Source organism: Sciurus carolinensis, chromosome 2 (assembly GCF_902686445.1).
Source record: "Sciurus carolinensis chromosome 2, mSciCar1.2, whole genome shotgun sequence".
Taxonomy (NCBI): domain Eukaryota; kingdom Metazoa; phylum Chordata; class Mammalia; order Rodentia; family Sciuridae; genus Sciurus; species Sciurus carolinensis.
The window spans coordinates 156721438-156744161 of record NC_062214.1 but is presented as its reverse complement, the minus strand read 5'-3'; the positions used below and the strand labels follow the sequence as shown (position 1 = coordinate 156744161).

Genomic DNA, 22724 nt, shown 5'->3' with positions numbered 1-22724 from the left:
TTCCTTCAGAGTTTTCCACTCTCCCAGTGATTCTGATTAAATACACTAAAGTCACTTCTTCTAAATTATTTTCCTATCTATCCCTTTGTATTCCCAATGCCTTAGACCAACTATTTTAATAGTTTCCTAACTTGTCCTCTATTCCAACCTATTCTGCAATGTGGCATTATATTAAATTTCCTAAAACATACTGTCACTGATTACCTAGCCTCAAAACTTAAGGTCACTTCATTGTCTGTAGGATAAATTCTAAATTAGTCAGCTGGAAATCCAGGCTTCCAATAAAATGAACCCCATCTATCTGCTAATTACTAACATTATCTCTGCTAACTAGTAAAGTGCATCAAAACTCCTTAATATGACAAGCTTATTCCTAGCACCACACCTTTGCTCACACTGAACCCCAGAACAGATGCTCCTATTTATTCAAAGCTTACATCTCTCAAATTTCTCTTCAATTCCGGGTTTCTATCTCATCTCTGAACATCAATAGCATTTGATTGTCTGTATCACTTATTTTAACCTTGTTTTTAAAATGTGAATTGAAGTTGAACTTTATTTATATTGGAAGCACCCAGTCTCATGCACACAAAGGAAGAAAAGCTTGAATTGTATTCCAAACTCCCTGGAGTCAGGTTTTTGTTTGGTTTGTTTGTTTGTTTTGGGTACTGGGAATTGAACTCAAGGTCACTTAACCACTGAGCCACATCACCAGCCTTTTTTATATTTAGGGTCTCACTAAGTTGCTGAGACTGGCTTTGAACTCCCAATCCTCCTGCCTCAGCCTCCTGAGCTGCTGGGATTACAGGCATATGCTACTGTACCTTGCTGGAATCAGGTTTTAAAATTACTTTTTTTGAAAGGACAATTTGTCAAAGTTTAAAACCATCAAAAGATTAATTAAAAAGAACCGAGAAGAGAGTCCTGATATAATTGAATCCTCAGAAAACTCAAAACTCATGAATCCATAATTTTTAACATGTTATTCCACTCAGAAAGTCATCCCAAAGCATTTGAACTGTTGAAATTATTATTAATTATGAACCATGTTAACTGCCTTTTCAAATATTCCATAAGATTTTACAAATTGAACCTAAAATTATCAACTTCAGTGATAAACTTACCCAGTCACCTTAAGACTTAAATGTAGTTAGGTACATAAGCATTTTACTGAAGACTAATCCCACATCAGCAAAGCATATAATCTGAATTTTCCCTTCTCCTCTCCCAAAATCAGGATGGTTTTGCAATAAATAATCCGTAGTTTCTTTCACCTGATTTTCCTTAGTATCAGAGAAATAATTTGTGAGGTTGCTGAGAAGTAACTGATTATAAAAAAAAAAAAAGGAATGGAAATCAGACCTATAATCTCAACCTTTTTAGCATCAAATGAATTTGCTTGGAATTCAAACTGAGCCTATAGGAATTTGGGTTGTAGTTCTAATGTAAGTTAAAGAAAAGCAGGTAGTGAATCTTTTAATTCGTTTCTCAATATCAGTACACTGAGCACTGATTTCTCTACACCTAATGGGCACCTGTTACCCAGGCTTTTTAATTCAAGCTATCCTAGTGGGTGTGAAGTGGTATCTCACTGAGGTTGTGATTTGCATTTCCCTAATGGCTAAGGATGCTGAGCATGTTTTTCTGTGTTTACTGGTCAGTTGTGTATCCTCCTTGGAGAAATGTCAATTCAGATACTTTGCCCAATTCTTAAATTGGATTATTTGTCTTTTTAAAACTGAACCATAGGCTTCTTCCCAACTTCTCTTTAATACATTTCTTTTCTGCTAAACACAGTTATCCAGTTACTTGCAACCGAAAACTGAAACACACTGCTTTCCCTCCTTATTATAATTTCTATTATTTTTTTCAAGGGTAACTGTGTGAGTAAATTATGAAAATAAATGCTGAAATTCTCTTAGCCTTGTGGAAAACAGAAGAGACAGAGTATGCCTCCAAGAGCAGAAAGGTAGAATATGAAACATTTTGGATGTTTCATCATCCAAAATAATACATTAAATCATAAATAATACTTTTCACAAATAATCTAAGTGGCCTAAGTCTTATAAACTCCTTTTATTTCAATACAATTTTATAGGCCAAACTCTTTAAATGCATGTACCTTTAACATGTTGCCTTTAAACACTGGCTTTACAATAAGATTCAGAATCAACATTTACTGACTGTAAATTTATGACATGTATGAATTAGTGGATTAAGAAAAGTAGAGGTAATTGGAAACATCTATTGTGGAAAAACTCTACAAGCCCAGAAGAGATACACACAAGGTTTGATAGGAAGCAATAAATGCTCAGCTGAGGTTGGAGACTACAGAGACTGGGTACAGAGGGCAGCATCATCAGTCCTCATGACTGCACAGAGCCATGCCTGGGAAGGTGGATAGAGCCAGCCTTAAGGAGGAAGGGCAGAAAGATAAGAAGGAAAGAGAGTTCAAGCAATGAACCATGGGACCCAGACTGGATAGGGAAGGAAGTAAAGCCAGCAAGGAGCTGAGGAGAAGACAAGGATGAGCAAGGGGTTATAGGTCTCAATTAAACTGGATAGTGAGGCATCAAGGTAATGAGTAAATAGAAAGCTAAAGTCATGCCAGGGAAGTGAGAAGTAGCTTGGGAAAGAGGACATCAAATTGTTCAAGGATGGAACAAGACACAGTTAAGTAAAACTGAACTCTATTGTTGAAAGCAGTCCATGATGAAAAAGAGCCTAACAAAGTTGTTCTCAAATTTGTAAGACATTCATTAAAATTAAGTAATTTGTCCTAAGAGCCAAGTGGTGGTGGTTACATCATGTAATAAGAAGTCTGCAGGTAGGGTGCAATGAAGAATACAGGTGTGCAGCCTATGCCCTGATTTCACATGCATGCTGACAAGGAGATGAGATCCCTCACACCAGCACCCCGCAAGCTGAGTCTTTTGCTTTTTGCTGACAAGTCAGTAAGGATGATGGCTTTCTGAAGCCTGGAGGCCTTCAATTCCTTCACTGATTCTATAGGTAGCAGTCTCATTATATTGGTTGTTCAAGTCACTGAGCACTTTTTGAGCACACTGCTCACCTTACTGAGATAAAGATAAATGGCTAAAAAGCAAGCTGACATCAGGGATGATTTCATGCAGTTTCAGGGTGGGGCTAAGTTCAGTATCAGCCTCACCTCTGCAGTGTCTATCCCCTTTCTCACTCTAGCACACTACTGCAACTCCTGCCTGGGGATCCCAACACCAATAGGCTTTCTGGAGCTTTCCGTTGGGTTGTACACTGTTGATGATCACTTTCCCAGACTCACTCTACTGGTTTTATGTTTGGGACCCACGCCACCCCAGTTTTCCTTCTAATGGCTCTGCGTCTTCCTTCTATGTTTTCACTGAATGTCTCCTTTTTTCCCAATACATCCTTGAAAGCTGGGCTCTCTCCAGCTCTTTCAAAAAGATTTCATTCTCAGGTAATCTGCTCTTCTCACTTCACATACTCTGGCTGGCTTTATCTACTATCTTGATTTCAACTGAAAACACCAAATCTGTCCCTAGAACTACTTGCTCTCTTAAGTTTCAGATTTATGTAACTTCAACCAATTGCTATATACCCCATTCCAATGCCACTCAACTCTTTATGTCCCACAGAACATCACAGTTAATGGGCACCAAATTAACCTCTCATCCTCTTTGCTCAAAATGATCCTGCTCCTATATACTCTATCTTCATGATTTTCATTATCTACCTTAGTCATTCAAGTGAAGAGACCTAGCGTCAACATCAAGGCTTCCTTTCCCTACTTCATAATGCTGCCAATTTTACATCACAATTATTTTTAAACGAATCAACTTTTCTCCAATCATATGGACACTGCCCTATTCCAGTTATTATTATCTCCTGGAACTCAAACCAACCCAATAGTATGGAAAGCCATCTGCTTTCATGGTCTGTGCCCACTGTTGCTATCAGAGTGAAGGATCTCAAACATACCTGACCTAGCACATCCCTGCATCTAACTCTTTAATGATTCCCCTTGAATCATAATAGAAACACATTACCACATTCAAGACTTTTCATGATCTGGTTTCAGCCCACACAAAGTTTCATTTCTTAACATAACCTCTCTCAAACTTCAGGTTTCAGCAACACCACAAGACATGTAAATCACTGTACTTACAAGCTTGGTTCTCCACCTCTGGGTTTCCTTGCAAACAAGATTCTGTATATCTGGAGCACTATTATGCCTTCACTTGGCTAACTTCCAACTCAGTGTAAGTATCACCTTTTCAAAGTTTTCCCTAAAGAACTTTCACTAAGATTTCTCCAGGTTTTCACTAAATTGAAGGTTTTTATTTTTTTGTTTATTTATTTATTTATTTTTTCGTGGTGGTGAGTCTGAGGAATCAAACCCAGGGCCCTGCACACACTAGACAAGCACTCTACTGCTAAACCACATCCCCAGTGCAGGCATCTGAATTTTTAACTGTAACCGAATCAAAACAAAATAAGGAAACCAGATTTGAAGAACTTAAAATCACCTACACAATGTGTTACAAAGTCAAAGGAATTATTTTTAGATTATTAAGACCGTTGGATAATCAAGTTAACATATTAGTGCATCTTGCATGTGTATGTGTGTGTGTGTGTGTATGAGTGTTTATGCATTCCTAATTAATATTTTGAAAATTAAAGGTTTTCCATTTACATATCTTTCAAAATTTCAGACACTTTATTTTAAGCTTTTAATGGGCTTTGAGTAGCAATAGTTTCTAATTACCTCACCTAAGTCCAACCATTTTCATATCATACTTATGTCATTATTTTCAAGGAAGTCTCTCTTTTTTTAAGTGCAAAAAGACAAAAGATGTCTTGGTATTTGAGTACATTTTGCATCTTTTAAGAATCATGTCATATATTATTGTTGTGCTTTACAATTAGAAAAATAGCATCTTGGCAACTAATGAAATTAAGGGAAAAAAATCAAGAAGGTAAAAATAAATAAAAGAAATGTCAAATCTGACATATTTATTGAAATATGAGTTTTAAATGAAATTATTGATTTGAGCCCACAAAATAAGCTATATTGTATCATCCATAAAGTTTTATATGCAGATGAACTATAAACACGAATGTTCCACAAAATATGGCAAAACTATCACTTATGTAAAGACTGCCTGAATTTTTAAAAAATAATGACATAATCAAAAACACTATTGGTTTTCACTTGTCAATTAAGGAACCCTACTTTAATTTTCATTTTTTTCTCTTGAATTAAGGAAATATGCTTAATTATTTTTAAAGCAATTTAAGAGTTAGCAATGTGCTAAAGTAGAATCTTAAAATCAGCTCAATAAAAGATATATTTTTCTACTGAAATTAATTACTTTAATCAAGCCAATAGTAAACTAGAGAAAAAGAACAGGAATTCAAATGAGGTTATGAATAAAGTAAGACTCTTTTCACCAGAACTCACCAAAGGAAATAAGTCTATTTCCATTTTAACTTAAGAACATTTTATGATGAGTTAGCCATAGTATGAGAAAAAACGTTTCCCATTCTCAATCCAATTCTCATACAGCAAGATCAAGGGAGATACTGTTTCAAATGAAGTACAGAGTTGTAGAATCTAAGCTGACTTACAGAAAAATAACATCTTTTTTATTTTTTATTTTAGTTTTTGCAATACTGGGGAATTGAACTCAGGGACTTGCACATGCTAGGCAACTGCTCTACTACTGAGCTACATTCCTAGCCCTTTTTATTTTTTATTTTAAGACAGGGTATCACTAGGTTTCCAAGGCTGCCCTTGAATTTATGATCTTCCTGCCTCAACCTCTTCAGTAGCTGGGATTACAGGCTAGTGTCACCACACCTAACCCCAAAAATAAAATCTCATGAGGACATATGAAGTAAAAATCACACACTTTAAACATCATGTCTATGCTAATTTTAATAACATAACCACTGCATCATAGAGGACAGTCAGTCATGGCCGGGCTCCGTGGCAGACACTTGTAATCTCAGCAGCTGGGGAGGCTGAGGCAGGAGGATCGAGAGTTCAAAGCCAGCTTCAGCAAATGCAAGGCGCTGAGCAACTCAGTGAGACCTATCTCTAAATAAAATGCAAAATAGGGCTGGGGATGTGGCTCAGTGGTCAAGTGCCCCTGAGTTCAATCCCCAGTACTTCCCTGCAAAAAGTCACATATCAATGTCAATATCAATAATCACAATCAAGTTTTTATGCTATTAGAGAGATAAACTTATTTCTAAGGTTTCACACTAATAGAGAAAAGGTGATTCAGAATAGCAAATCCTAGTAATTGAAGTATTTTTATATAAACATATTTAATACTTTACACATAAAATATTATGCAGTATATTTGCAATAAATAAATCTTGCTTTTTATTTGGTTTAACACTAAAATTATATGTAGTTTAGATTCTAGTAGTGAACGTTGTTTATGCACAATGAAGAAAGACATACCAAGAATATGACAGATAGTATGGGAAAGGTGTCAAGGTTTAAACTTCACCCAGATAATGCAAATGATAGAGGTTCCCCACTGAAATGGGAAGGTGTGATGCTATTAAAAGCAGCTAACAGGATGAGTATCAGAATTCTTTGATTAAAACATAACTGCCTTCTTTTTGGTCCACAAAATCCATGAGACCTAGAAAGCTTCTTAAGAAAAGTACTGATTGTGTAGTAGTTTCCTCACTGATGGAATAGTATCCATCTGTTGACATAATGGATAAATCAGGAGGTTACAATTTACACCATGGACACCAGTTTGCTATTGATGATAAGGTATATTTTTCTTTCTACTACATTGTATTTGATTTTCATGTGTAGTCACAAGTTTGTCTAACCCTAAATCAAAAGGCAAATAACAGAAACCTGAAATTCTTTCCAAACACACACATGATATACCTCATAAATTTAATGAACGTATTTGTCTTCAGTGTTACTTGTATGCAAAGAACCCAACATGGAGTGTGCACTACCCTCTTCTATAATGAGAACTCTCTGAAGTAAGTGGAATGGGAGTAGGCAGACCACAATGCAGTATGTGAACATTAATGTTTAAGAAATTACTACTAGTGTCAATTCATTCTGACAACTAAAATGGTGCAAAGGATTACAGGAAAGAAGTAAAGTAAAGCAGGATACAACCAACAGCAAATCTATCATCCTTACCTTTCTGAGCTCTTATCTTTCTGGGTCTTGTTCATAAAAATGATACAAAATGTTCCCTTCTGGTTCATTCACATAATCAGTGCAATATATTTATCTTTTTAGTCTACCTTGAGAATGATGATACTAGGGAGCTAAGCTAAGAAAATATAAGCACTGCTAAGCCTCTTTCTTTTGGTGGCAGTTCACTCAACGTTCTTTGAGCACTGGGCATCTATGTTATGTCAAGTGCTCTGTGGGAGTTATAGTCAGTGGCCAGGTAGCATTAGAATGTAAACATTTTCAAGTTTAGACCTAATGAACATAAATTAATCATTGAAGATGTGGTATATTAAAGGTGTATCTCTCAAGTTACCACCACTGGGCCTAAAATGTTTTTAAACATTTCCATAGTTAAAAAAACTTGCAGATAAATCACATTTTATAAAAATTTTCTGTAACTCCAGAAAAAAATCTTACATTAATTCTCTTTGATGAGACTCAATCAAAAGGTAAACTTTTTTTCACCTATATTTTCAGCTACATAAATATTAACCACCAGTACCGTATAAGACAAAGTATTACTCCTGACTTTAAATCACTATATAAAATTGGGGAAAAAATGAAAAAGTCTTCAAAAAAATGCAACTGAAATGGAAGAAATAAAATTATGAAGCGTTTCCATAAATAAGATGTAATCAGACAATATCCATTAGAATTAAGATTTCTGCATTAACTAATAAATGACAAAGGTTTAAAATAATTCATTTTATTATACCCCATCAAATTATACCCAAATTATCTAAAAGAAAATACTGAACTAGTCTTTATAGGCATCACTATTATTTACATTTTACTTAATTCTCCTGGTGTGCCAAATAACGTCAAAAATGGAAGGCAACACCTTCTTGAGATACGTCACAGTTTAAAATAACCCTCGAATTACAGATTTTTAGAACATTTTATTTGAAATCTGTAAAAATACATAAGACCTCAAGATTAGCTTGTTAATCTTGATAGTGTACTTTGCATTCAGTAGCAAAACTGAAACTGGTAAAAGCATATTTCAGCATATTATTCTCAAAGGCACTGGTCAATACATCTTTCATACTCTGTCCTTTTTAACTGAAAACTTAGAAAATGTTGCATAATTTTCATAATGTTAAGATACTAAAAGTATCTTAAAACTGAAAAGTATCTTAAAAGTAAACTTAGAACATCTAAATAACTAAACCCAACAGAATGAGAGTATTAAACTACTTTTATCAGCAACACCAACCAACTTAACAATAGAGAATTAATATTAAGTAGTCTAACTATGAAAGTTGGGAAGTATATCTTAATATTTCAATTTGTCAAGATTGTTTTCTATTTTTATGTCTTTGAAAAGCAGCAAGTCTATATGAGTTATGACCTATATTTTATTTGTAATTTTAAGAAATATATGCATTTATTAGGGCAATCATAATAACTGATGACTAGTTCCAGTGGCAAAATCTCGGCAGGAAACAGATTTAGCAATTTAAATGTTTTATAAGTTTTTGTAATTGAGGAAACTTTTCATAATCTGACATTTGTTAAAACCACTTATTAGAAATTATGCAGCACAGTAGCTGTGGAAATATGAGCTAGCTTCACAATTATAAAGTCAGCCTATGTAGCCCTCTCCTATTGTACATAGTGGCATAAACCCCACGGCGGCCTATCAGCTAACTGGCAGGCAGGGGGCTGCTCTATTCAAAGTGAGAGATACAAGCTGCAGGGCAAAAACCTGGCAGCTCCCATCTGACCCCACAATCCCCTACTGGTGACAGCTCCAAGCTCCATGGCAAATTAGGCCTTCTCATATTACAATTGGAGAAGACAGATTCCATTAGCAGTATCTGAAATTGAGTGGAGAGCTGCACTGTTATCAGACTTGACTCATAAGCACTGCTATTAATCAGAGCTATGATAGCATTTATATATTTCAAGCTATCTGCTGCCGCTGTGATATTCTGCTACAAAGGGTTGATGGGACTTAGGAAAGTGAACAATAGAGCTTTCTGGGAAAAGCAGAGTAAATCAAGAAAGTCTATGACTTCCGCACATTCTGAAGGGATTGCGGTTTACATAAATTTTCTCCCAATTGGAGATTGAGCTCTTCCTCATCTTACACATGGGATTTAGTTGTCACTCAATGGTAACAGCTGTGAAAAGGTGAAGCGGCCCACCGCTCAGAATATTGCCTTCGCTTTTAAAGCAATTAACCCATGAACAGGAGGCTACCTGGTGATATCAAAGGGATTAGGCCAGGCAGTGCATTATTAACATTTCCTTGAACTAATTCTAACTCTGACTAGCTGTCAGAAAAGACTCTACAGTCTTAAAAGAGTTTTTGCCCTGCTTTTTTCCCTTCAAAATGAAGCACTGCTATTTGAGTCTAATATGTCCCTCTACTTATAAAAAAATGCAAATGAACCAAGCTCTTAATATGCTTAACTAGTCTGAGTCAATACAATTTTAATACAAGTACGAGAGAAATATATGATCAATTAACCAGGGATCAAGACAGATATTCTCCTGAATGAAAATTAATGCTCCAGTACTTTCCATTCTTCTTCAACTACAAAAACTTGGTGACTATTTGTTACTTATGCGTAGTTACTTCGGAAATTAGGAAGAGTTTCACATTATTCTCTATGGCAATAATCTAAAATACTCTTTGAGCTGGAAAATCCAAATGTCCCTTAAGCAGGAGATTCTCATTCTCTAAGGTATGGCATTTTAATTTTCTATTCTTTATTGAATGGAATCTTAACGGAAGCTATTAGAATAGCAGATGGTGCTCAGAATCAAGTACTTGCTTTCCAAAACTACAATCAAATTAATTTTTAGCAGCAACATAATGTGTAAGAATACATAATTTATAAAAATGACAATATCCCAAGGATAAAATATGGGCACAAAGTAATATGCCAGAACATATTTAAATACTAATGAAATAGGTCATAAGTTCTGTGTATTAAATAGGAATAGTTTTAATATACCTTTAATTATTATTAATATTCAAATATTCTAAGAAGCCTGGATGACATTGAGATCTGACTTCTAAATGCACAATATTAATGGTATTAGGATTTTTATGCAAGTTTTCTGAGACAGTGCCTTCTAGAAAAACTGACTAATTGTTTGTAATTTTTGTCTTACTTTCTTTAAAATAAGTACAGAATTTTCATTATAAAAACTAAGAGTTTTACTTTCAATTCACATGAGTGTTCAAGAAACAATGAATTTTTCTATAGTTCCAATTGGTCACTAATAGTTTGAAAAAGAAATGCTGACTCTCAAGTCTGTTGAGAATATATTCCCTGTCCTAGAACTACCAAAATAAATGATATAAGATATGTTCTCATTTGAAACCATGAGCAAGTTAAATCTTCCTTGCAGTAAAGCATTTGTATTCAATGCTATCAATGAACTTTCTATTTTAATGATCAGCACATATAAAATGTAAGCATGTAGATGTTTGATGATAGTGATTTCAGTACTATCTTATTTTACTATATAGGACCTAGTTTGATGTTTGCTAGAAAATAATTTTGTAATTCAAGTATTAAGCAAAGTTAAATGATATTCATATTTGTGATTTATATTACCTATAGCTTATTTTACATTAATAGGGTTTGGGAATTGCAAATAGAAAATAAGACTTTAAATATCAGACTATCAAATTTAAAAATCATTTACTTCAAAGGTCTTAAAAGGAAAAATCCCAGTTCCTTAAATCACCAACTTTATTACATAACTTTAAATACACAGATACACATATGAATTAAATGAGTATTATTTCATACAAATGAAAAGTATTAGATTAAACTCCTAACATAATGCATGCTTAAAAATGCCCCTGAAGGGGACGATACATAAATATAGAAACTGCCACAATCTTACTATTTTTAATTCAATAAACGACAGTGACACACATAGCTTTCAACGTGCTATTTTACTCATACACTTTCTACACTACAGCAAAGCAAATATAAATGAGTTCTTGCCAACCATTAGGAAAGACTGACAAAAAATGCAGTGTTAATGACATCTTACAGCTTTTAAAAGCAAGAGAAAGATGCAAGAAAAGCAAAAATTACATAGTAATGGGAAATAACGAATAAATTGTTCTTTCAATCTAAGTCATGTTTACTGAAAAAAAGGGAGCCTTTTACATCAACACATTTAAACAGAAATTTGCTTTTGAAATACAATCTTTGTTTAAAAGGTACAGAAGGTCTTTATGTCCACCCCAAGAGCTAAATATAGTGAATGCTATGTGAACAATTACCTGAAAAAAACCTAAACCTGTTAAAAGAATTAATTTACTGCACACCAGTCAGCACTAATCCCACATGTACAGTAATGTTCTCTTAAGTGATGGGGGAAAAGAAAGAATAAAACTGTTTCCTGGATCAAAACCCTTCAATATTCAACAACAAAATGGAATGATGATTTGGTCTGTAAATGAATAAAGTAGTGAAATGTCTCCTAAACAAATTCTGATAAAGGAGTCAACCTGTAAAGGAATATATTTACTGTATGCTAGGACTGGAAAAAAGCCATCACTGTAATGACTGTACAAAAACTGTGTCCTGCTGTTGGGTTTATATTCACAGAAGAAAGGTTTTAGAGGTTAAGTTCAGGTCATACAACAAATGAAATTGTAACAAGCCAGCTGACATTGTATAATGTCTTCTTCCACTCAATCAATAGGCTACTGTTAGTCCTATTACCATAGAGATGGCTTCTCCTTTCTGAAGGGTGTCTATTGTTTGACAAAACAGATTTGCCACTTGAACTAGGTTGTTCCCAAAGGACATGTACCTTGTCAGTTATTTGTATTCAAAATAATGAAGTATTTTCATATTAAAATGTATGTGAGAGATAATATTGTTAGATCCCTTTTCAGAAAGAAAGCAACTTTTCCAAAGTACTACATTACTAAAACCACTCAAATGCCTGCTAGGCTAGTATTAAAGTTGTGATTTCAAGCACACATTAGCTAGTATAAAAATTTATCATTAATGCTGCATATTAAAAGAAAAGGGACACAGGTTAGTGTGCTTATCTAAAAGTCATATAATCAAGCATAAGCATTAGTAAAAGCTATTTTAAAATGTGGACAACTCAAAGGAAAATTATTGTACAAAGCTATGCAGTGTCTGAAAAGATTTTTACGTATGATTTTTATAGTATTCTCATGTGGAATGACATCAACAATATGTTGACAAACAGGACATTTTTGGAGGTAAATCACTTTACTTGCCTAAGAGCATTTATAGCGGCATAACATTTAAATAGATATATGTTACATAAAAGATCTTCTAAAACAGATGAACTATTAAAATAAACACTAGTTTTCTTTAAATGTCTGTCTTAAAATGTCTTGTGAAAATTAATAACTCATACATTTGATATACAACAGATAAGTCCAAATTTCACTCTATGTATTTAAAAATAAGATGATCAACTTTTCTCTCTATGGAAATACTGACAGATTCTTAATTGTAAAGGACTCAGAAGAAATAATTCTAAAAAAATTTACTCTAGCCATTTAGAACACTAATCAGTCAAGGCAGAGATGTTATTTTTAAATTCATACTTAAAGATTTGGCTATCACTGAAAAAATGTAGCATTAAATAGAATAAATTGAATAATATAAACATTTAGTAAATCATCAATAATAATATATTTATATCTGAAAGTTTTCCACAAATAGATTTAAAAGTAAACACTGAGAGTCATAATTGTTAATTTTACCTTTCTATAAATAATATAAAAAGAATGTAAAAAGAATTTAGCTAAAGGGCAGTATTATGACCATTATATTATAAAATATTAGTCTCCAAAAATAACGTTTGAAATTATGTCTATTCAAATTATACTGTATTTACATATAAAAATGATTTGTTTTTATTTTAAAAAACTATAAAGTTTTTGAAGAAGTGTTTTAATTTGGTTTTTTCCCTTTTTAGGAAGTATAATTTATATTTTGCTATTATCCTCTGGCAAATAGTTAGAATAAGTTAAGAGTAAAAAAGACAGAAACATCAAAGACAAATGAGGTAACCAATATCCTAAACAAATGACCGCTTTTTAAAAGCAAGAGTAGCTTCCAAACTAAGAAAGCTTTCCATTAGTGAAGTAAGTGTGGTCTAGTTTCCTATCTTCCCTGCAGCTGTAATGGAACAAAGTGAACTTAGCTAAAACCACATCTCAAACGTGATTTTCTTAGTTAACAACTTCATTTCAAAAAGCATACATGTTCACATTTAGAATATAATATGACTAGATATTAGATCTGGTGTGAAAGGCAGCTACCCATCAGCAATGCTGTGAGTAATTAAATGGTATTTACCATTTATCAAAAGATGAACTTCATATTGTTGAATTAAACTGGCCTATCTGCATCTTCACAAAATGACAAACCTCATTAGTTCTGCCTAACCAGAGAACTGTGATAATGAACCAGTGACACCTTCACCCCATTGTATGAAGCAGAACCAACCGTGTAATCATGTGAGGGGCCAAATGCATATGAAATTACTGTAAATGAAGAAAGTGCAATCACATGAGTTAGGGAAACCACTCAAGCAACAAAAGATTTTTTTTAATGTATGTAGCTGGCCATAAGAAATCCACATCTCCAATTACTAACACTTAATTTTAACTAATCAACTACTTTACCTGAAAACGGTGAAAAAAAGTAATGACGCAGCTACTGCTCCAAATAAGCCACAGAGAAGATTGACTCGGTAGGCAACTGAACCAAAAGGAAAGAGCATAATTGCCAGTTTAGCCACCAGTGTGAACAAAGGATACCCGGGAGGATGGGCAACCTATGGAAATATAGCAACAGTTAGAAGATTTTCATCTAGGAAAAAAAGAGTCACACTGACTTTAATTGAAAAGTATAGTCCTTTTCTCAGGCAAGTAGAAAGATTAAGCACCAATGACTAAATGTTTGAATAGTGGTTTCCTATTGTAATCCTCTTGTGCCAATACAAATAAATATTTTCTTTAGTGGATTTGGCAGTGTCTATCACATGGTGTGTCACCTAGAAAAAGGGTGACATATTTCATTGTCAGTTCTTAAGCAGTTTGTTCTCTGGGTTCACAGTACATTAGGGTCATTTAAAAGGCTCTTGAAATAAAGCAGGTTCTGAAATATCGTATTGGTTAGAAAGTTGAAAGACCACACTGCTATGGGATTACCACCATGCTGACAGTCGTAAGGTCTTGCCTAAAGGGATCATGCACCATAATAAAGTTTATTAAATAATAAACTTATTAAAACTGTTAACCCGATTTATTTTATTCTCCACAGCTTATACAAAATTTAGGGTGATAATAAGCCAGCCACTGTATATATAGTAAAGGCTTTGCTTTATAATTTAGTTTAATTGGATTTAAAACTTAAAGTAAATTGTCACGTACTGTACTTATAAGTTACTAAAAACTAGGGTTTGAAAATAAATTAATCTACTTTACTCCATGCTTAATTAAACTTTCTTAATTCCTAAAACTGTTAATGAGAGCATTGATTAAACAATAAAACTAATACTTACTCCAAGCTCATGTGCGGCTGTGATCAGTTCCCCTGTGAAAAAATAATGTAAAACCAATAATTACTATTAGAGAATGACACTCCTCCAAAGTTTTCAAAATCCAAATGCTTGCATTGGGGTTTTGCATTAATTTGACTGGATAAAACTGTAAATCTGTAGAGATTTAACAGCATGAAATAGTCAAAGAATATTTTCTCCCTTAGTTCTTATTGAACAAACTATCTTTGATAGTTTTTCGAAACTGTTCAGTGGAAATACAGGTGAATTTCCACTTTAAAAAATGCTTATTTTCCCTCCTAAAAGTCGCATTTACTAGAAAATATACAAATACTTTTGGAGAGCTGTATCATTTCTCAAGAATTTAGCACAAATAGTCTATAAAGATGCAACTTATGTCAAATGTACAAAGGTCTGAAGTTTGGACACTTTATAAAATGTGCTATATAATCCTAATACTGGCATTTGTATACCTTGTCTACATTAATTTAGATATTTTTTTAAACAATTTCCACCTAGGTTCTTTTAATAGGTTCTACTATATTTTTTTCCAATCAGTAAGTCATTATATGGTTCATAGTTCCTCATGATAAGGATAATTTCTAAAATTATGATGCAGTAATTCAATGCTTATTCATTACTATTTTAAGTATATAAAGCATAAGGTCTATTTCCAACTCATCTCTATATACTATAGTATATAATACCATGTAAGAAATTGTTCTATATTGATGACTCCCAATTACTATGACCTGCTAGGAAAAGTACTAATGTTCTTTTTTTGTCCTTCAGTAGGTGTTAATACTCTGCTTTTAATTTCTACTGCCCCAGGTACAATTTAGCCTTCACTTTCTCTGGACTGGACTTCAGTAAAACTTGACCTACTTTACCTGCATACTGAAATTACTTATGGCTATTTCCCAAGACAAACAGGCTGGATTATCTCTAGTGTAAAATTTCTCAATGACTATTTTCTGCTTACTGAATGAAGTTCAGATTCCTCAGCAAGACATTTGACTCTCTATGGTTGCAAGGTCCCTTTACCAGGCTTATATCCATCAACCCAGGTTCATCTCAGTGAAATCTGAATACCCAGTGTTCCTCTGGGGTGGTCCTCTTTGGCACCTCTTAGCACTCATTTTCTTACCATGGAATATTTCCCCAGCATTCTCTCTTAAATCCTTCAAGGCCTAGTTCAATTGCCACCTCCTCAGTGACACCTTTCCTTACTTAACTTTCTCACCAGCCTCCCCCACTAGAATTAATCACTTCTTTCTCCTCTACAGAGCCTGCTTGAGTCTACTTAGCACTTTCGATTGCCTTATATTCTGGCTAGTTGTTTTCATTTCTCTCTCCCACTAAGTTTAAAAACATTATCTTAGCCACTTCATGATCCTTTCAAGACATCCCCACCTCCCCCTGCTCTGGTCACACAATCTAACTCAAGCTCTGAACATAGAACTTGATCAAGACTTATCACATTGTCATACTTGCTACTCAAGACACCTCATTCTTAGGCAAATCACTGTAACATAGAAGCCCTGTAAGGGCACCCAAAGACACCTACTGCCTACCTAAGTCAATTACCTAAGGACTCTTTTTTTTTTTGAACTAGGGATTGATCCCAGGGATGCTTTACCACTGACCTACATCCCTTCTTAAGGACATTTTTTAAATCTCCTGGAAATATTCATGAATAGAAACCAAGGTACTTTTTATATCCCAAATACTTTTTTTTAAATAAATTATTTATGGTCTAAAATTTCTTAGAATTAACTTTTCCCTTTGTAACTACTCTCAAGTATAGTTTTGCTCCCTAACAGGTTAGTTCTTATGTCTGCTGTTCCAAACTCTTTTGATCAGTTTTCGTTCTTATTGTTCTTATAGCTGTGTGACAAAGTATCTGAGTTCAAAATTTTGAGATCATTATTCATTTTACTCTATTTTTAAATTTTTTTCCTTGTACTGGGGATTGAACCCAGGGGGCACTTCACCACTGAGCTACATCTCCAGCCCTTTTTACTTATTTTTTATTTTTAGACTTTTAGACTAAGGACTAAGTCTCCAAGGCTAGCTTTGAACTTATGATCCTCCTGCTCCTGCTTCAGGAGGATGTGCCAATGCATGCAGCTGTCCTAACCCTTTAAGCTGGTGTTTCTTCAAAGTTAACTCCTATTATTATTCACATTGGAATTACCTGGTCATTGTTTTTAGTGGAAGATTCCTTGACCTTACTCAAAAACTCCCTAATATAATAAGACCCTTAGGGACCCAAGTTTCCCAGGCAATTCTGAAGTTGAGACCCATAGTTTTGTTATCTAGGAAGCAAACTGGTGGCAAGCTCAGAGTTGTCTACAGATGCTTAATGTTCATAAAACCCAGCTCCCCTATATTTCTTTATTCTTCATATCTGTTAGTGTTAGTTATACTATTATATTGTCATATATCAAGTCTGTTAAAGACAGTATCTTTAAAATATATAAACCCATATAAAAGTTAACTTAGTGAAGACTAAATTTCTACCCCATGAGTACTCCTGCCCATAACTGAAAGATGCATGTCAAGTAGTGCAAAAAATAATTTTAACGAAAGTCTCACAATGCCATGGGTTTATGCAGTATAACTTAAGACTTACTGGGAAGAAGAATACATGCATTATTTTGGTTTGAGATGTATTCTGTTTATTGATAGAAAAATTATTTCATAAATATTCAAGGAGAACAGTACACTCAACATACAAACAAAATGATCAAAGATATAATTAAACAAAATTTTCATACTGGTGTATAGATGAAAAAGATTATCATTCCCCAAAATAAACATAAAACTATTAGAAGCAACCACTATTGAGTATCAAATTAAGCAAATGAGAATATCTAAAAAGTTTAGTAACTAAAGGGGAATACATAACTTTATTCTTTTGAGGAAAAATACTTCATTAATAAAAACAAGACCACAGTCATAGTTTTGTTTTGTTTTTCAGTACTGAAGATTGAATCTAGAGCCTTGTTCCTTGTGCAGAGTAGGCAAGTACTCTACTACTAAGCTACATCCCCAGCTATTTTTTTATATTTTAAAAATTTCAAGACAGTGTCTCAGTAAGTTGCCAGGCTGACCCTGAACTTGTGATCCTCCTCCTTAGTTTCCAGAGAAGCTGGGATTACAGGTGTGAGTCAACAGCCATAGATTTTAAATAGTCTTTAAATATTACTATATATGTGATGGTGGATTTCACAAAGTATTTCATAAAACTCTTTGACAGAGTATAGGTTACTAGTGCATGTTCTAAAGGCAATCTACTTGGGTTATTTCCCTGACAGTCCTGACTTACTAGCTGAGACTTTGGATATAGCTTAGCCTGAGTTTTTTCATCTATAAGAGGAAGATAATAATAGTACCTATCTCAGAGTACCTGGGAAGGCTAAGACATCAATCCATATAAAGCACATGGTACTGTGCCTGGCATAGTAAGTGCTCAGTAAATACTCTTACTCATCCCATTCCATTCTGAGGCTCAGCCAGCCATAAGTAGCTGCTTTAAAACAGGTAATAAAACTACCTAATCTTTGAATAATGCACTCCAATGTTAAAACTCAAAACCATAAAGATACTCCCACTATTTAATATAAACCTCCATTCCCTAGTACATTAAGGAAACACTGCTGCATTTGTTAAAGGACCTGAAGGAAATCAGAAAGTAAAGACTAGGAAAACAGAACATTAAGGAACTTTGATGTGGCAGGCAGTCTTGAAGACAGCTCCCAATAATCCCCAACTCCTGGAATTCTCACTTGTGTAATCCTCTCCCCCTTGAATGTGGGCTGGATTTACTGACTCCCACGAATAAAACAGGGCAATGGCATAACACTTCCAGGATTAGGTTACAAAATGACAAGTGTCAGACAGAGGTGCCCTATCTTTCTTTTGACATGTCAGCTATCTTATAGAGAAACCTGCATAGCATAGAACTAGCGTGAGTTTAGAAGCAGATTCTCCTCAAATGGAGCCTCCAGAAGACTGTGGCCCCAGCCCACACCATGGCAGCATCCTTGTCCTGAGTAGTGCACCTGGCTAAACTGCACCGATATTATGGATCTACCCCAATGGGGAGACAATAAATATCTGCTGCTTCCAGCCACTAAATTTGGGTAATACGTCATCCAACAAAAGATAAATAGTACACCGTTTCTTCAGGATATAGATTTACTACCTAAATTTACAGCACTGTTCTGAGTCAACTACTGCCATTACTGGATGGTCCACTTTATTTGGCAGTAAAACAAAAAACCGGGACTGCTTCTAGTCCCAAATACAGAACAAGAATGCATATGATGGAAAAGGTCCGTGAGTCGTGCTTTTCTTTTTAGTAGAAGCTGCTTACAGCTACACCTGGCTCCCACTTTTAAAAGTATTCTGCACGGCTGGTTCCTTGTCAATACTCGTGTTTCAACTAAAATGTCACCTCCTCAGAAGTCTTTCTGAGGTTGACTCTCTTACTGTCTCCAGGATTTATCAGTAACTTCTGCACCATCTCTAAGAACACTAGAATGCTCTCCATGGTATCTGTTCGCCCCTGCTGTTATTCCTTTTGTCTGAAACAAGAGGGCTCAGAAAGTAACATTCATGGACTAAAGGGGAATGGTAAGTAAAGTCAGGGCCAGAAAAAACGATCTGAGGAAGTGGAAAGGTCGCTGAACCCCATCAGGAGAAACCCACAGAAGCCCTTCCTCGAAAGCATGGGAACTAAAGACACCAGAGTCACTGGCACCGAAGAGCGGGTTCCGAAACATGAAGCCCGCGCCGCGCACCGGCGGGTGCACGGGAGGCCCGAGCCCACTGGACCGAACCAGGAGCGCCGGCCGCGGTTTTTCCCGCCGTAGGGCCAGGGGAGAGGGCGGAGGGGCGGCCTGAGAGTACTTTACCCGAGTCTCCCCCTGGCACCGAGGCGGGCAGCGTGAGAGTGAACACTGCGGCCACAGCGGCGAACACGGCGACGCCGCCGCGGAGGCCCCTGGAGCGCGGCCCTGCTCGGGCTGCCCGCCCCCCGCCCTTGCCGTCGCCATGGAGACCCATGGACTCGGACGAACCGAGGACGCGGCTGGTCCACAGACTCCGCGCGGAGCCCACAGTCCCTGCCGAGAGGCGAGTGCACCCCGCGCGGCAGCTTCCGGGTCGAGCCCCAGCGGCCGGGCGCACCCTTCCCGCCCAAGAGGGGTGGCGGAGAAACGGCCAGGCACTCGAGAGCCAGGTCCGAAGACTTTCTAGTCACCACCACGAATGAGCGTGTACGTCCTCATCGTGTGCTCTAAAGTGACCAATCACGGTGGGGAGCATCTCTGAGGAAAGCGAGCCTGTACCGTCCCTGTGGCAATTCCCCCCTCCGCCATACTGACTTGGTCGGTTCTGACAGAGACAGAAGCGGAGTTGAAAACCGCAAGTGAGGAGAGGCTGCTTCTGCCACCTGTGGTTTGGGGTGGAACTGCACAAAAAGAGCCAGCCAGGAACCGGTGGAGGCCCTCAGTACCACCACCTTGGAGGAACTGAGTGGAGCCAACACCTTGTGGGGGAGCAAGAGAGTGGAACCTTCCCCATTTTAGACCTGAAATGACTCTAAGTCGTGTTAAGACCTTGATTGCAGCCCGTGAAACCCCTGAAGCTGATGATCCAACTATGCCAAACTGCTGTCCCACAGAGACATAATAAATGTTGTTTTAAGCCAATAAATTTGGGGTAATTTGTTAATCGACAGTAGAGAACTAAGATAGGCTCTCTTCTTCTTTTCCAAAAGAGCAGGCAAACAAATAATTCTGAGCGAACCAAGTATGTACTTCTTTCCCTTTTTGTCCATTTCATGTTTTGCTTTTCAGCTTTATAAAAAGATATTTTTTTATTTCAAAAGAGAATAATTCTTTGCCCATGTTTGGGAAGTAGAAATACGAGCGGGAATTAGAATTTTGGGAGTTATGCACATATGGATGATATGACTAAATTGACAAAGACTTAGTGTGTGTAACAAGAACAAGGTTGAAGTTTAACTTTAGCAGGTGTCTTTAGTTAGGGAGTGGCAGAAGAAGAGAGAAGAGTGGACGAGAGTAAGGTGACATAAGAAGAAGCTAAGAAAAAAGTCATATCAATGATGTTTATGTAGTTGAGATTTGACAGAGGTAAGGAATGATGAAGAGGGGTGCACATCTAGATTTCATGGGGCTTGAATTTACATAGTTTGGAGAATTCTTTAAGCAAACAAATTCAAAACTGCAGACACAAATTTAAGTACAAGGCCTATTGTTTTTTTCTTTTTCTTTTTCAAAATCTATTCTTGTAGGAGCTGTGAAACCTAAGCTTCTTTAGCTTCCTGGTTATTTATTTACTTTTTTATTTGAAGATGAAGAAAGGTAGTTCTCTGCAACTGACTCCACCTCTCATTAAGCACCTGAATGTTCTTATTCTGAAACATTTTTTTCCTCTGGGCTCCAGTAACAGCATGCTGCTTTGGGTTTTCCTTTACCACCAGCCTGTCTGCCCTGGTGCTGCTCCCTTCAGAAATCCAAATGATGGACTGTAGCAGGGCTGTTTTAGACTTTTCTTTCTTTCTGCCTTCTTTCCCAAAATTTTATTGAAGATTAAATAGTAACATCAGAGTCATATTTCTCAAAATTATACCTCCTCGCTGGGCATGATGGCAAATGCCTGTAATCTCAGTGACTCTGGAGGGAGGCTGAAGCAGGAGGAGGGCAAGTTGAAGGCCAGCCTCAGCAACTTAGCAAGACCCCAAGGAACTTAGCGAGACCCTATCTCAAAATAAAAAATAAAAAGGGTTGAGTATGAGTATGTAGTTAACCACTGCTTCTGGATTCAACCCCTGGTACCAAATAAATAAATAAATAAATAAGGGGCTGGGGATGTATCTCAGTGGTCAAGCATCCCTGGGTTCAATTCCTAGTTAAAAAAAAAAAAAAAGAAGAAGAAGAAAAGAAAAAAGAAAGAAAAAAAAAAAAAAAAAAACCACACACACACACACAAACTATACTTCCTCAACCTCTTCTTTAAGCTACAGAATACCCAGTTGGACCTGACTTCTCTATGTTTAAATACCTTTTAAACCTGGCGGATTTTGTCTTATTTTCACTGTCTTTAGAATGGTGCCTGACACAAAGTGGGTGCTTGAATATTTATGTAATAAAAGAAAGAATGAACAATGAGAGGCCACTTATATATCCATCACAGACTTCATTAGGCTGCTACTAACAGACCCTGCTACTGTGACTCAAACATCTAAGCATTCATTCTGTCATGAAAAAGATGTCAGAACTCTGGAGGAATTCAGTCTAACTCTGGTCTGGCAACTCCCTGATACCATTAAGGACAAATTAAGGTCCATATATCTTTGGACACTACTCCACTCAGCTTATACCCTCAAGGCCAAGTCCTGATCTAGGATAGCTGCTTATTGCTCCAGTCATTACATTTGTACTTCAGGAGAAAAGAGAAAGGGAAGAAGGAAAGAGTTGGGCATGTTCCATCCTTTCAAATTAAGAGTCTTCTGGAAGCACCCTGTACAATTCTACTACATTCCATTGGTCACAGTTGAATAACAGGACACTCCTAGAGGCAAAAGATGCTAGGAAATTAACTTTTCAGCTGGACAACTTGCCCAGGACTCTTACGACAAAGGAAAAAGAGGAGAATGGATATTGGGAGACAACTAGCAGGTACAGTTGGATTTGGTGACCTGAGGTGTTTGAACCTTGAAAGTTCAAGAGGTTCAGTTTCAGTACAGTAGTAGATCTAGAAACCTGATACCAGTCGGTTAAAAAGGAAGGAAATGGAAGAAGTAAAAAAGGAATACATGTGCAAAAAGTCTGACAGTGAAGGGAAAGAGTGGTATGGAAATCCACAGGGACTGAAGTTCCAAATAAAGTTTGTTTCATTTTTCATTTTTGTTTTTGTAATCCCAAGAAGT

At 36.0% G+C, this 22724-nt stretch overlaps 1 protein-coding gene across 1 annotated transcript in view; it reads right to left on the bottom strand.

The window, feature by feature from the left end:
• The window catches only part of Tmem260 (transmembrane protein 260), a 60473-nt gene extending 40553 nt beyond the window's left edge, over positions 1-19920 (bottom strand). The window contains 3 exon segments of the mRNA XM_047541316.1: positions 13884-14035; positions 14765-14796; positions 19684-19920. Coding sequence (XP_047397272.1) covers positions 13884-14035; positions 14765-14796; positions 19684-19834 — 335 coding nt within the window. The 5' untranslated portion in view covers positions 19835-19920.
• Positions 19921-22724: the final 2804 nt, after the last annotated feature.